This window comes from Coregonus clupeaformis, unplaced genomic scaffold (genome assembly GCF_020615455.1).
Source record: "Coregonus clupeaformis isolate EN_2021a unplaced genomic scaffold, ASM2061545v1 scaf0329, whole genome shotgun sequence".
Lineage (NCBI taxonomy): Eukaryota > Metazoa > Chordata > Actinopteri > Salmoniformes > Salmonidae > Coregonus > Coregonus clupeaformis.
This window is the reverse complement of record NW_025533784.1, coordinates 308,495-323,110: the sequence shown is the minus strand read 5'-3', so window position 1 is coordinate 323,110 and position 14,616 is coordinate 308,495. Positions and strand designations below refer to the sequence as shown.

General features: G+C 44.1%; 1 protein-coding gene across 1 annotated transcript; it reads left to right on the top strand.

Moving 5' to 3' along the window:
- The first annotated feature begins 2,671 nt into the window (after positions 1 to 2,671).
- LOC121538765 (CD109 antigen) lies at positions 2,672 to 13,579 on the top strand. The gene is made up of 19 exons (XM_041846926.2): positions 2,672 to 2,935; positions 3,377 to 3,472; positions 3,825 to 3,894; positions 4,135 to 4,240; positions 4,370 to 4,487; positions 4,975 to 5,088; positions 5,355 to 5,573; positions 6,324 to 6,465; positions 7,238 to 7,414; positions 7,574 to 7,655; positions 7,758 to 7,986; positions 8,201 to 8,372; positions 8,664 to 8,854; positions 9,029 to 9,184; positions 9,344 to 9,409; positions 11,836 to 11,978; positions 12,181 to 12,337; positions 12,496 to 12,598; positions 12,709 to 13,579. Exons 1-19 carry the CDS (start codon positions 2,738 to 2,740, stop codon positions 12,897 to 12,899), a joined length of 2,730 nt encoding a protein of 909 aa, XP_041702860.1. The 5' UTR covers positions 2,672 to 2,737; the 3' UTR covers positions 12,900 to 13,579.
- Positions 13,580 to 14,616: the final 1,037 nt, after the last annotated feature.

Sequence of the window (14,616 nt, the reverse complement as noted above, 5' to 3'; positions counted from 1 at the left end):
GTATGATCTTATTTTGATCACCCTGTGGCAGGAGAACCTTCCTACAATGCAGGAAATAAAAAAGTGTAGTGTATTTGAGGTTTAAAAAGGCTTCTGAAGTTTAATTTCCACTTTGAATTTTCCCTTACGAAAAATGTATCAACCCCTACAAACATTTCCATTAATTATAATCCACATAATAATTCACATTTCCTGTTGCTGCAGGATCATTTTCCTGATGTAGCAAACTGGCTTGAATTAAGATCCTCCATCTGTATATCACATGTTTTGAGAAAATTGCTAAACTTGAAGTAACAGTTTGACACATATTTAAATTAATTTAATATAGCTGGAATGTTCACAGATACAGGTAACTGCCAAAATAATGGAAACATTTGAGTAATGAGGGATACAAAGTATATTGAAAGCAGGTGCTTCCACACAGGTGTGTTCTTGAGCAATTCCTAAGCAACTAACATCCCATCATGCTTAGGGTCATAAAAAAAAAATGCTGGGCAGGCCCAGTTGCCTATTATTTTGGCTATTGGATGATAATGCCCCCATTCACAGTGTAAACCATATGCCATGGCCGTCTGTCACCAGATCTCAACCCAATTAAGCACTTATAGGGAGATTCTGAAGCAGCGCCGGAAACAGCGTATTCCACGACACCAGCAACAAAACACCAAATTATTGATTTTCTCGTGGAAGAATGGTGTCGTATCCCTATAATAGAGTTCCAGGCATTTGTAGAATCTATGCCAAGGCGCATTGAAGCTGTTCTGGATTGTGGTGGCTCAACGCCCTTTTAAGACACTTTATGTCGGTGTTTCCTTTATTTTGGTAGTTATCTGTATTTCCTTGTCTTTTATCCTAAAGGACTCAAAACCAATAAGACCGTGGTGGTGCACATTATGGAGAATACATACCACCTTGAATTCTACAATTTCCCACATGTTCTGAAGCCATCTTTAAACTTTTCAACACATGTGAGTGGTAAATATTTATTGGCTTGGAGTAATACATACCTCTACCTTTGGTACCACTAGTTCACTGTTTTAATGATGCTATATGAATCACAGACTACACCTTCCTGTATCCCTCAGCTGAAAATATCCAGGTATGACAACGAGCCTCTGACTCCAGAGGATCGGGTGAACTCTGTGTTCATTGACATCGCTCACAGAACATCTAAGCCCATCAGACAGGACCAGGGAGAAACCTTCAACTCCGATTCTCCACAAGACAAGATGGAGGACATAGAAAGCTATAGACGCTTGACTCTCCCAATGCCTGAGGATGGGATCGTACACATTGAGTTCCAGTTACACAAACAAGTAGAGATGCTTTTCATCCAGGTGAATAGTCACTTTTCAATGAGCTACTCTCTATACCACAGGAATCTCCCAATACACAACAAAACTCACTTTCAGCAATTCAGCTGAACGGATATTAATCAAGACTCGGTTGTCAAGTGAGGGTAAGCAGTTAAGCTATACAATAAATACACAACAGAAGGTATACTTGACCTAGTAAGAGAACCACAGATATTAATCTCAATAGTATAGGTCATGGCTCTCCAACCCTGTTCCTGGAGAGCTACCGTCCTGTAGGTTTTCACTCCAACCCTAATCTAGCGCACCTGATTCTAATAATTAGCTGGTTGATAAGCTGAATCAGGTTAGTTACAACTGGGGTTGGAGCAAAAACCTACAGGAGGGTAGCTCTCCAGGAACAGGGTTGGACAGCCCTGCTGTAGCTCAAGATTGATCTAATCCAACACAATCCCATGTCACCATTCTATGATGATTGAATGAACATGTGCACCACAAGAGCTATAATCTCAGCACCCAGAACCGAGAATATTGTGTGTGCACCTTTTCTGTCACGTGACACTAGAAGATGAGGTTGGGCCTTTGTTCTCTGCAGGCCATGTTCATGGGCAGTGAGGAGAGCCTGGAGCTGTACCATAGTAACCGCTCCTCTCCCAGTGGATCAGACATCCAGATCCAACGCCTCCACTCTCCACCACAGGTGACATATCAGCATCCATTCTATATCACCAAACTCAACTCTGGACCTTGAAGCCAGTTCCACTGCGTTTTTTCGTTGTTGCTCTCTAATAAGGGATTGATTTAGACCTGGGACACCAGGTGGGTGCAATTAATTATCAGGTAGAACAGAAAACCAGCAAGCTCCGGACCTCGTAGGGTAAGAGTTGAGTACCCGACTATGGTATACAGTTGATGAAAATAATATTTTTTTGCATTTTATGTTCAAGATTGGAGAACCTCTTCCTATATCTGTAGAGAGCACTTTCGAACTCACTGAGCTTCACTATCTGGTAGGTATTTCTCTTGGTTTGTGAGATTGTAGAGAAGTGTAGTGATTCCTCAGTGCTCTTTGGGTTGACCTCTGCTCTGACCTCTTGTGTCATTGGCTTCCAGGTGACATCCAGGGGTCAAGTGGTGGCTGCTGGGACAGCGACCTCTCCCTCCTTCTCTCTGACCCCTGCAGTATCCTGGTCACCAGAGGCCTGCATCACTGTGTACTGTGTCCTACCAGATGGAGAGATCATCAATGATGCCATGCATGTCTTCATCAAGCCCCATGGAGTCCTACAAAACAAAGTGGCTAACTCTTATTCACTAGATAAATCAGTGTGAACCTTACTGATGATGCTACAGAGCCTCTATGGTGATTTTAACAACTCTGTTAGAAGCCAAAGTATTTACTGTATTTGTTGTACAGATTAGGTATGGCATCTTTAACTTGCTTATACTGTATGGACATGTTTCTCCAGGTATATCTGAGCTGGAGCCATGAGAAGGCGATGCCAGGTGAAGAGGTGTCCCTCTCTGTCCTTGTGCTTGAACCTGGCTCTCTGGTTGGAATCATGGTGGTGGCCATGGAGGACAAGGACTCTGACTCTGACGGTGACATCACAGAGGAGAAGGTAAGGAACACAACAATACTGAACTGTACTGGACATCTAGATAATCCCTGCCTACTGTAAACAATCTGTGAAATTGAGACTTCTGTGAAGCATTGAACAGTTCAATCAGACATAAAGGAGGTTTCAGATAATGTCAGCCATAGTTTTATTTATCTTTGTGGGCTTTCCCTTTGATTACAATAGTTGTAATCATAATGATCTCTTCAAGTGGTTCATCTCAAAAAATCTTATTGAGCCTGGAATAACCCTCAGGTGGTTCATCTTGTGATTGTAACAGTTTTGGGGGCATCAGCTCAGCAGTCAGGCTCTGTATCAAAGGAAAGGTGGTGAACTTCAGTCTCCCCCAGAACTGGCCCAACTGGCTGTAATGTAGCTAGTTGTATTGTTGTGGAATGATGTTTCTAAGAGGTAGTGGCAACTCTAGTGTTGTGCTGTTCTCAGGTGCTGGGGGAGATTACTGAATACCTTAAGGAGGAGATAACCCTTCACCACAGTGGAATAACTGGAGGGAAAGACAGCCCGCTCTCCGTTTTCATGGTACTGACGCCGCACATTGTGTCTTGCTGAGTAAACCACACTGAGCCTGGAATAACCCCAAGCCTCACCTCACTGAATACCTGGGTTGATTTACAATGTCATGTTACATCATGACCTACCTGACCCACTTCTTCATAGATGATAGTTGACAATGATGGAGGCGCCTGTTGTCATACTGTATAATTTTGGCTTTGGTACAAGTGTTGTATTACTATTGTGTTAATATTTACTTTTGAACACACTGCAGATGAAATTACATATAAAGTATGTAAAACACAAACTGTTTGTACACATAGGCCTAATAGTGTTTTGTGTACAATGTTGTCATAAACATTTGCTTTTCAAATCTTAGGCTTGCAACCTTGTGGTATTAACAGATACCAGTTTACATAAAACAGAAGATTCTGAGAAGACTGAAATGGGTATGAAAACAATTACACACCCCACAATGTTTGGAAAAATTAACATTGAACAAAACGCATAAACAAACACACAATGTGAGATCTTCTTTCTGTGATCTGGATGGAGTATGAAGTCAGGGGTCCCTCTTGTGGAGATGTGGCGTACTACATAAAGAAAATACTTCATCTAAATTCACAGTGGTACAGGCTACGTGACAGAGGCTTACATACTTCTGATTACCTATGTTGTATATCCATCAGATCATAAGGAGGCGGAGGCACTGATGAGAGAGGAGCAGCCAGAGTGGAGGCCCTCCATGGAACAGGACTTCTCTAAGACCTGGCTGTGGCTGGACATGAACTTCAGGTGAGCTTTAAGAGAAGCACCTAACCAAGGCGGGAATACACTTGAGGATACAGTCTACATTCACCACTATTGAAAACATCAGGGTTATTGGGAGGGAATGTTTCAATACTTTATTTCTTCCTGTATCAGTGAGTCAACAACAACTAGTCTCCGTGTGGTTGTCCCAGATAGCATCACCTCCTGGAGAGCTATGGCGTTTGTTATGTCAGATAACCTGGGCTTGGGCCTCACCTTTAAACCACAGAAGGTATGTTAAGACCTATCCACTACCACCACAGTTACCTAGTCTGGGCAGCTAACTAGTAGTTTATTAAGATTAATATTACTTTTTTAAGGTCCAATCGAAATTCGCTTTTAACCCCGCTTTTAACCCAAAGACACACATACATACATATATTTACAGGTTTTGGAGAGGTGCAGGGGGCTGCCCCTCGGGGTGCCCATGGAGCTGTTGTTGTAGCACAATGGCAGGCAAAGGCATCTAGGATTTGATACCAGCAACCCTCCGGTTGCCAGATCAGTTCCGGACAGATTTTTTATGCCGGACTAGGGATTCGAACTGGCAACCCTCCGGTTGCTGGCTCGCCTCTCTAACCGATAGACTACATGTATGGCTCTGTGACATAAATTAATGGTTGATGAAGATGGTATGTTTCATTTAATGTCAGTGCAATATTCAGATATTCTAGAATTCAATTTTTTAGGATAGTCTGAGTATTGGTTGTCTCCCACAGCTGACAGTGTCCAAGGACTTCTCCCTGTCTCTGGATGTCCCAGAATGCATCACCAGAGGAGAGCAGCTTGTCCTCGAGGTCAACCTCTTCAACCATCTAGAAGAGGACATGGAGGTTAGTGTTCTTGGCTGAAGGGGCCAGGAGGTTTTACCTCTCCTCATATGTTTATGGTCTTAAGTCTCACCATGTATGGTGATTTCTTCAAAGAACAGTTTATGTGACACTAACAGTGAACCAAAAACCAAGTTCTTAAACAATGTTGTGAAAACGTCTTAGAAATCATTACCTTCCCATTCTCTTTGTATCTACCACATCAAACAGCTTCCTGGATGTAAGTGATCCATCCTCAATTGTTTTCCCATTCCTGTTGTTCTCCACAGGTCATTGTGGTGGTTGCTGAGAGCCAGCGCTTTGAGTTTGTTCTGGCAGATAGAGACCTTGTTTCTATGGTGAACGCACGTAGAGTGACTGTGGGGAGCCAGGGCGGCGCCACCGCTCTCTTTCCCATCAGGCCTCTGGTTTTTGGAGAGATAACAATGTCTGTGAAAGCAATGACTGGACAGGCCACGGAGAAGATTGTTCGTAAAGTGCTTGTGAAGGTACAACGTGGCTGAATAACTTAGTTTTCTAAGTTATAAAATGGATTCTTGGTGCCTGTAAAAATATTAACTGTGTCTGTCTCTGTCTTTTGATGCACCCCTTTCAGTACCCCTCTCTCCTCAGAACACCCCAGTAAATCACTCATTTAACACTACACTGAGTATAAAAAACATTAAGAACACCTGCTCTTTCCATGACATAGACTGACCAGGTGAGTCCAGGTGAAAGCTATGATCCCTTATTGATGTAATTTGTTAAATCCACTTCAATCAGTGTAGATGAAGTGGAGGAGACAGGTTAAAGAAGGATTTTGAAGCCTTGAGACAATTGAGACATGGATTGTGTATGTGTGCCATTCAGAGGGTGAATGGGCAAGTAAAAAAAAGTGCCTTTGAACAGGGTATGGTAGTAGGTGCCAGGCACACCAGTTTGTGTCAAGAACTGCAACACTGCTGAGTTTTTCACGCTCAACAGTTTCCTGTGTGTATCAAGAATGGTCCACCACCCAAAGGACATCCAGCCAACTTGACACAACTGTAGGAAACATCGGAGTCAACATGGGCCAGCATCCCTGTAGAATGCCTTTGACACCTTGTAGAGTCCATGCCCTGACGAATTGAGGCTGTTCTGAGGGCAAAAGGGGGGTGCAACTTAATATTAGGAAGGTGTTCTTAATGTTTGGTATACTCAGTGTATATTTCCAATTGGTACTCCTCCCGTAACCGCTGTCTGTGTGTGTGTTCTCTCAGCCCGAGGGCAAAGAACAGTCCTTCTCAGAGACAGTGTTTCTGGAGGTGGTTCCGTCAAAGCGTAACCTGTCCAGACAGCTCCACTTCTCCTTCCCTCCAGATGTGGTGCCAGGCAGCGAGAGGGCTCACGTGGCAATGGTTGGTATGTACCCTGCCCTACTGTATACCATCCATCTTTTGTTTGTTATCACCAACACAGCTCTGTTTAGTTTTGTCGTGAACTCAACCGCAGCATACGCCCATGTTTCATTTTGTGTTTAGACAATGGGCATGATGCAGGCACATGATTGTCCAGTAAAGAGCTGTCATTTACCATGTTGGGTGTTAGATGATGGAAACGGAAATGAGGGCTATCAAAACAATATTTGTGGCAAGCCGACTCCGAGCAGCTGCTGGGTTGTTTGTTATCATCACCAAGCAGGTCCAGAGATGTTGGGTATTTGTCATGGTAGAATACTAACCTAGAAAGTTTTTGCGTGTGGTGTTTACTGTACAGGGCATCGTAATCTTTTCTGAACACTAAGGTTCATTTCTGTCTCTTCCTCTCTGTCCTTTGGCTCTCTGCCATATTTTTGTCTACATTCACACCTTTTTCCTCCCTCTCTTCAATCTGTCCATCTCTCTCTCCCTCTGTTCTCACATGTTCCACCCTCTCTTCAATCTGTCCATCTCTCTCTCCCTCTGTTCTCACATGTTCCACCCTCTCTTTAATCTGTCCATCTCTCTCTCCCTCTGCTCTCACATTTTCCTTCTCTCGGTTCAGGGTGCTTGGTCTGAAATGTCCTCTGGCGAAATTGTGAATCTGTCTTCCATCTCAAACCCAATCCGTCTGTATTACCACCACAATGTTTGGGTTGTGTAACGTCTAAATGGTTCCTCCCTTCCCTCCTTGTTTGTGGGGTGTGGTGTGACAGGTGATATCTTGGGCCTGTCCATCACAGGGCTGGGCTTGCTGGTTAAGATGCCTCACGGCTGTGGAGAGCAGAACATGATCAACTTCGCTCCCAACGTCTATGTCCTGCAGCACTTGGTGAAATCCAGCCAGCCATACGAGGAGATACGCAGCAAGGCTCTGTCATACATGATGGAAGGTGATGAACTTTCACACACACTGACTCCATGCCCTATAGTTCAGTATGATACTCAGTATAATATAATCAATGCTCTATAACTCTGTATGATTTTAGTATAATGTTCTCTCTTCCGAAGAGTTATGTTCATATGTAGTATGTTCTGTCATTCCTGTTCAGGATATCAGAGAGAGCTGTCCTTCCAGAGAGATGACGGATCATTCAGTGCCTTTGGAGCCAGCGACACTTCTGGTAGTACCTGGTAGGTCATTATATAATAATGTAACTGTCATAGCTGTGGTTCAGACTCAAGCCAATAATTTCAAAGTGTATCCGTTCTCAAACTCTTCTCTCCCTGGTCCAGGCTGACAGCGTTTGTCCTGAGGTGTTTCTTGCAGGCCCGATCCTTCATGCAGATTGACCAGACTGTTCTCTCCAGGGCCATGGGCTGGCTGGTCCAGCAGCAGGGATCCCAGGGAGAGTTCATCGAGGTGGGCAGGGTCATTCACACTGAGCTGCAGGGAGGCCTGGATGGACCCATCTCTCTCACCTCCTATGTACTGATGACACTGCTAGAGGACCAGGCCTATGTGGTGAGGAGAACCATGATGAAAGCACATTTTCTGTAGAATCATAGTGTGTGGAGGAAAGTTCAGTGAGTTTGATACTCTCAAGTCTTTAAAGCAAAGTGTAAGCAGAAGAAGGTTGACAATCTAAAAACTTGAGGAGTCTCAGCCTTGGGCCACCATCTTGTCTCTCTTGATGTGTCCCTGTCTCATGCCATCCTCCATTCTTGTCTGTGTGTAGAGCATGTTCCCGGGCAACGTGTCCCTGACCAGGAGCTATCTGGAGGGCGAAGTGGCTAGTGGGGTGTCCAGTAACTACAGCCTGTGTCTGGTGGCATACGCCCTGTCTCTGGCTAACAGTCTCAGCGCAGGCACAGCCCTGGTTGAGCTCATGAGGAGAGCTGATATTCGAGGTAATTTGTTATTGAATTAGCTATGGTTGTTTACAAGTTGTCAATATGTGCCACAGAGAGAAGATGGATTACAGCCCATGACAAAATGTTGACAATCAATATTGTTTTTGAGTGATCAGTTGAGAAACAGTATGGTCAGTTGAGGAACAGTATGGTCATTTGAGGAACAGTATGGTCTCAATCATCGACATTGGTCTTATAACGTACGTAATGTGTACATAGTGATGATGACATCAGCCCATCTACCTGTGAGACACTGTTTGACCTGGTGTCTGTTGCTGTCCCCTCCAGATGGGGTCCAGACCTGGAGGTCGTCCAGTGCCGAGGTGTCTGACTCATGGCAGCCGCGCTCAGCAGAGATGGAGATGGCTGCCTACGTGTTGCTGGCGCTATACATGCGGGCCAGTGTGGTGGAGGCCATCTCCCTCATGAAGTGGCTGAGCCAGCAGAGGAACCATCTGGGGGGATACGGGAGCACACAGGTAGACGCTAACTTCACATACTGTAGAAGACCGTCTCTAGTCGCTCTATCTTCATGCCACTGTTTTTGTATGACTCTCTGTCTTAAAGTTACCTTTTCACTGTCAATAAGATAGATTTATCCCTGATGGGTGGATTTCCAAAATGATACCACCTTTGACCCTTTCCTCTCTTAGGACACAGTGGTAGCCCTACAAGCCCTGTCTGTCTACGCTGCCTTCAGTGGGGCAGATGCCATTGAGCTGGGGGTCAAAGTGTCCACCTCAGTCTCACCTACAGTGTCCCACTTCAACATCAACTCCACCAACTACCTGGTACATCAGCGCAAAGAGGTAAAACATTTGGCCATAGTAGTCTTTGTCTAGTTCAAGATGGTTGTTGCATGCCATATTTCAACGATCTATCATCTAACAGCATACACAGGTAAACAGCCACCATAATGTATAGTTTAAAGGCAGTACAGTATTAACAGAGATTTTGTATTTTTCCAGGTAGACGCTGAACAAGATTTACTCATCAATGTATTTATGGAGGGAAGAGGATTCGCCTTATTTCAGGTATTGCCACTCAGTTATCGCTGGATGTCTAAAGTCATAGCTATGAATCCCATTTTCAATTTGTGCTTGACATTTATGATATGTGATGACATAACTATGTCATAGAACAGTGGTTCCCAACCTTTTCCGGTTACTGTACCACCAACAGAATTTTGCTCTGCCTGGAATACCCCTGAAGTACCCCTTTATGTGAATTTTACCAGTAGGCCAATGGTTTCATGCGTCTTCTCAAGTACCCGCTGTGGATAGACCAAGACCCCCAGGGGTCCTAGTACCCCTGTTTGGGACCCACTATCATAGAATAATGTATAGGTATGCTCATACAGGCAATGGAGGGGGCCTACAATTAATCCTACACTTCAGATTGAATGGCCATACATTAAAATGGTTGTCTCCTCACTAGCTTTCCATGTAATCTCAGAACCATGTCCAGAGTGAATGAAGGCAACAGCTGTGAATGATAGATCTGCCCGCCACAATGCAGAATGAACCCTGTGTTGAGACGGGTCAACACAAAAACGTGGTAATTGACCACAAATACGGCAATTACCATCTGGAACACATAGCGTCCGGTCCATGTTAAATCGGCTCCGATTGTATCGCAGAGAGGATATGATGGAAGGTCCTGCTTCCAACTGCCTTTAATTTATTCCTTTGTTACAGACCCCTCTAAACATCTTGTTACAGAGCCCCCCTTCTAAACATCTTGTTACAGAGACCCCCCTCTAAACATCTTGTTACAGAGACCCCCCTCTAAACATCTTGTTACAGAGACCCCCCTCTAAACATCTTGTTACAGAGCCCCCTCTCTAAACATCTTGTTACAGAGCCCCCCCTCTAAACATTTAAATTTTTTACGTTTACGTCATTTAGCAGACGCTCTTATCCAGAGCGACTTACAAATAGGTGCATTCACCTTATAGCCAGTGGGATAACCACTTTACAATGTTTTGGGGGGTGGTGGGTTGGGGTAAGGGGGGTGGTAGAAGGATTACTTTATCCTATCCCAGGTATTCCTTAAAGAGGTGGGGTTTCAAATGTCTCCGGAAGGTGGTGAGTGACTCCGCTGTCCTGGCGTCGTGAGGGAGCTTGTTCCACCATTGGGGTGCCAGAGCAGCGAACAGTTTTGACTGGGCTGAGCGGGAACTATGCTTCCGCAGAGGTAGGGGAGCCAGCAGGCCAGAGGTGGATGAACGCAATGCCCTCGTTTGGGTGTAGGGACTGATCAGAGCCTGAAGGTACGGAGGTGCCGTTCCCCTCACAGCTCCGTAGGCAAGCACCATCTTGTTACAGAGCCCCCCCTCTAAACATCTTGTTACAGACCCCCATAAACATCTTGTATACTCCTGAGTGGTGCAGTGGTCTAAGGCACTGCATCGCAGTGCTAACTGTGCCACTAGAGATCCTGGCTCGAATCCAGGCTCTGTCGCAGCCGGCCGCGACCGGGAGACTCATGGGCGGCGCACAATTGGCCCAGCGTCGTCCAGGGTAGGGGAGGGAATGGCCGGCAGGGATGTAGCTCAGTTAATAGAGCATGGCGTTTGCAACGCCAGGGTTGTGGGTTCGATTCCCACCGGGGGCCAGTATAAAAAATTAAAAAAAGATATGTATTCACTAACTGTAAGTCGCTCTGGATAAGAGCGTCTGCTAAATGACTAAAATGTAAAATGTTGTTACAGAGCCCCCCTCTAAACATCTTGTTACAGAGCCCCCCCCCTCTAAACATCTTGTTACAGAGCCCCCCCCTCTAAACATCTTGTTACAGAGCCCCCCCTCTAAACATCTTGTTACAGAGCCCCCCCTCTAAACATCTTGTTATAGAGCCTCCCCTCTAAACATCTTGTTATAGAGCCCCCCTCTAAACATCTTGTTACAGACCCCCCTCTAAACATCTTGTTACAGACCCCCCTCTAAACATCTTGTTACAGACCCCCCTCTAAACATCTTGTTACAGAGCCCCCCTCTCTACAGCTTGTTACAGAGCCCCTATCTAAACATCTTGTTACAGACCCCTTCTAAACATCTTGTTACAGAGCCACTCTAAACATCTCTCCAGCCCCAGGGAGCCCTTATCTGCTGTGTTCCATTGTGGAATCAGTGAAAACAAATCCACAGAGGATTTGGCCATTTCTTCAAACACGTTCTCAGATTGACTGAAAAAACATAGCTTTCTTGTTTTTGAAATCTTATCAATTTAATGAAGTTTAATGTTGTTTTTTGTCTGTGGGATTTAAAAAAAATGTGTTTAATTACATTTTTTCATTGTGATTCTTTCTTTGTTCTGTCTCTGACCAGCTCTTTTGTTTATTATGGTATTGTAGTTGCACATAACAAGTCATACAGTACTATGTATAGAAGATGTTACTATAGTAATTACAATGTAACTCAGATATACACCGACGTCTACCTCCTCTCCTGTCATTCAGATGAATGTGTTCTACAACATAGAGGACAGAGTGCTGTCTGAGAGGAGCCAAGATGACACAGACCATGAAGGTTTCTCTCTGGATGTTGAAGTGTTAGATGATGAGGATGACCTGGACCATATCATGTTATCCATATGCACCAGGTAAGTGTCCATCTCTATGGAGATGTTTGGCTGACTTGTTTTCAACCATTCTTTGTCTCTTGCAGGCATCAAGACGTGTTCCTAATTTGAGCCACTATTCTCAATTTGTCTAGACAGTTGTATGTGTTGATAAATGTCTGATGGAAATATGTTCATATAATCATGTATTTGTTCATATAATCATGTATTTGTTCTGTGTTAGGCTGCTGGAGAGCCAGAAGATGGCTCAGACAGGTATGGTGCTGGTGGATGTGGATGTGCTGAGTGGCTTCACCCTCATGCCACAGGCTGTTGCCACGGGAGACCTGGTCAGAAAAGTTGAGGCTTCTCCTGGGAAAGTCAGCCTCTATTTAGATTCAGTAAGTTGACTTTACATATTGTACATCTCATGTTCAAATACAATAGCATTGATGTTTGAGGTGGAATTGAGGAAATACACATTGTATTTGCTGTATGTTGGAAAATTAATTTGTGTCATCTATTGATTGTGTAGCTAATTCATGACTTTTATTTGCAGTTGACCACAACAGAGGTGTGCATCAGAATCCCAATGATAAGAGTCTTCAAAGTGTCACATGTGCAAGATGCTGTGGTTCAGGTGTACGACTACTATGAACCAAGTAAGTACCTTTACTATCACAGCAGACAATCACTAATGCGTAGACTCAGTCTCTCTTGTTATCAATACAATATTTATCAATACAATATTTCCCTCTTCGATATCTTATAGGGCGTAAAGCAGTGAGGTCCTACAACTCGGATGTGATGCAGGACATGGGCTCCTGTGCCTTCTGTGGGAGTGACTGCGGTCTCTGCAGGCAAGAAATAATAATCTCTAGCTCCTCCACCGCCAACACAAAGAACACTGCCATCCACTGTTTGGGATGTGTACTGGTTGCAATTACAGCTTTACTGTTATAACAATATTAATATCTCGTGGACAGATCCACGTAAACATAACTGGTACCGTAGAATCTATGGGATGCGTGGTATAACGAGCAGCAGTAGTTCCGGTGTTCAAGTTTTTTTCATCACTGGTTATTTGGACAAATCACGATTTCGTAGGTGTTAGTGTCTTTAGAATTTTGGAAGGGAGCGGACATTCGGCCCGTAACTTGAAAAGAGAGAGGTTGGAGCTCCTGGTTCTAGCATTTCTTTATCACTTTTGGACCCAGAACTTAATCCAGAAGCTGACCAATTAACTGAGATTATAATAATATAAACGCATATTTTAATAGCCATTGTCAGAAGGCAAAAACTACCTGTAGAAATATATAGATTTGATTTACTTTAGCCTGAATCAGTAAATTGGTCAAATCTGGGTAATGTTTTATTAGCTATTTGATGCACTGGATTTAATGTTGAATGCACTTTTTACATTTATCATAAATCTGTATTTTTTATGTTGTGAAGTAACCTCATTCATTTGTACACTTTGACACACAAATGTAAATAAAATAAATTGAGGTGAATTATGAAGATAAAGTTTGCAGGACATAGTTTTCCATCCACAATTATGAGTTAATTGCCAGACTAAATAACTCATGATGTAGCCTATATTGGGGCTCCCGAGTGGCGCAGCGGTCTAAGGCACTGCATCTCAGCGGTCTAAGGCACTGCATCTCAGTGCAGTGGTCTAAGGCACTGGTCTAAGGGCAGTGGTCTAAGGCACTGGTCTAAGTGCAGTGGTCTAAGGCACTGCATCTCAGTGCTTGAGGCGTCACTACAGACCACCTGGTTTGATTCCAGGCTGTATCACAAACGGCCGTGATTGGGAGTCCCATAGGGCGGCGCACAATTGGCCCAGCGTCGTCTGGGTTTGGCCGGTGTAGGCCGTCATTGTAAATAATAATTTGTTCTTAACTGACTTGCCTAGTTAAATAAAGGTAAAATAAATAAAATATTCTGGATATTTGGCAACAGAAGAAGTAAAGGCGATTGGTTCTTATCCTCCACATGTCTCTGACCCTTTGGAAGATTAATGCAGACATGTTAAGATGAAGCAGTAAAATTGTGAATTAAGATTTATTCTGCCAGCACTCAACTTGACTCCATGCAAATGCATCACTTGTGGGCTCAATCTGTTTTAGCTTACAATGATGTATGGCACTCCTCTTGGCAGCATCTGGCCGTTGCGTGCACTGGACTCTTCTGTGAGTTTGCGTAAGTCTTGTCACTTTAGGAGAGATGTAATCTTGTCCACCAGCCGGCTCTCTTGCTATGCACCTGCAATTCGAGCCTGGGGACGAGGTTAGGAGAGATGCCACTTTAAGCTGCTTCTATGCAAGTAGAGGCCACGGTTTCCATGGCTTGGGTCAGTCAACGGTAAATTCTACCACAAGGATGATGAAAGGACTAATCTCACATGTGTAATGTCTCTAGTATCTGTCATTGGGATATCGCTCGTCACATCTTTAGTGTGATGTAGCTCAAAGTTGCAGTGTGACTAGTTTAAGTTCCTGCTCTCTGGCTTTCGTCCTGTAATACCTCGCTTATACTGTACTGGACAACACCACTCCGTCAGAATAACTGTTACACAATCATCATAAACCTTCCCTGCTTTATCTACAACCAGCTGAATGGGGATCATTAGTGTACTGGCCAACTAGGCTTCCTCAGCTGTTCCTATTCACAGACA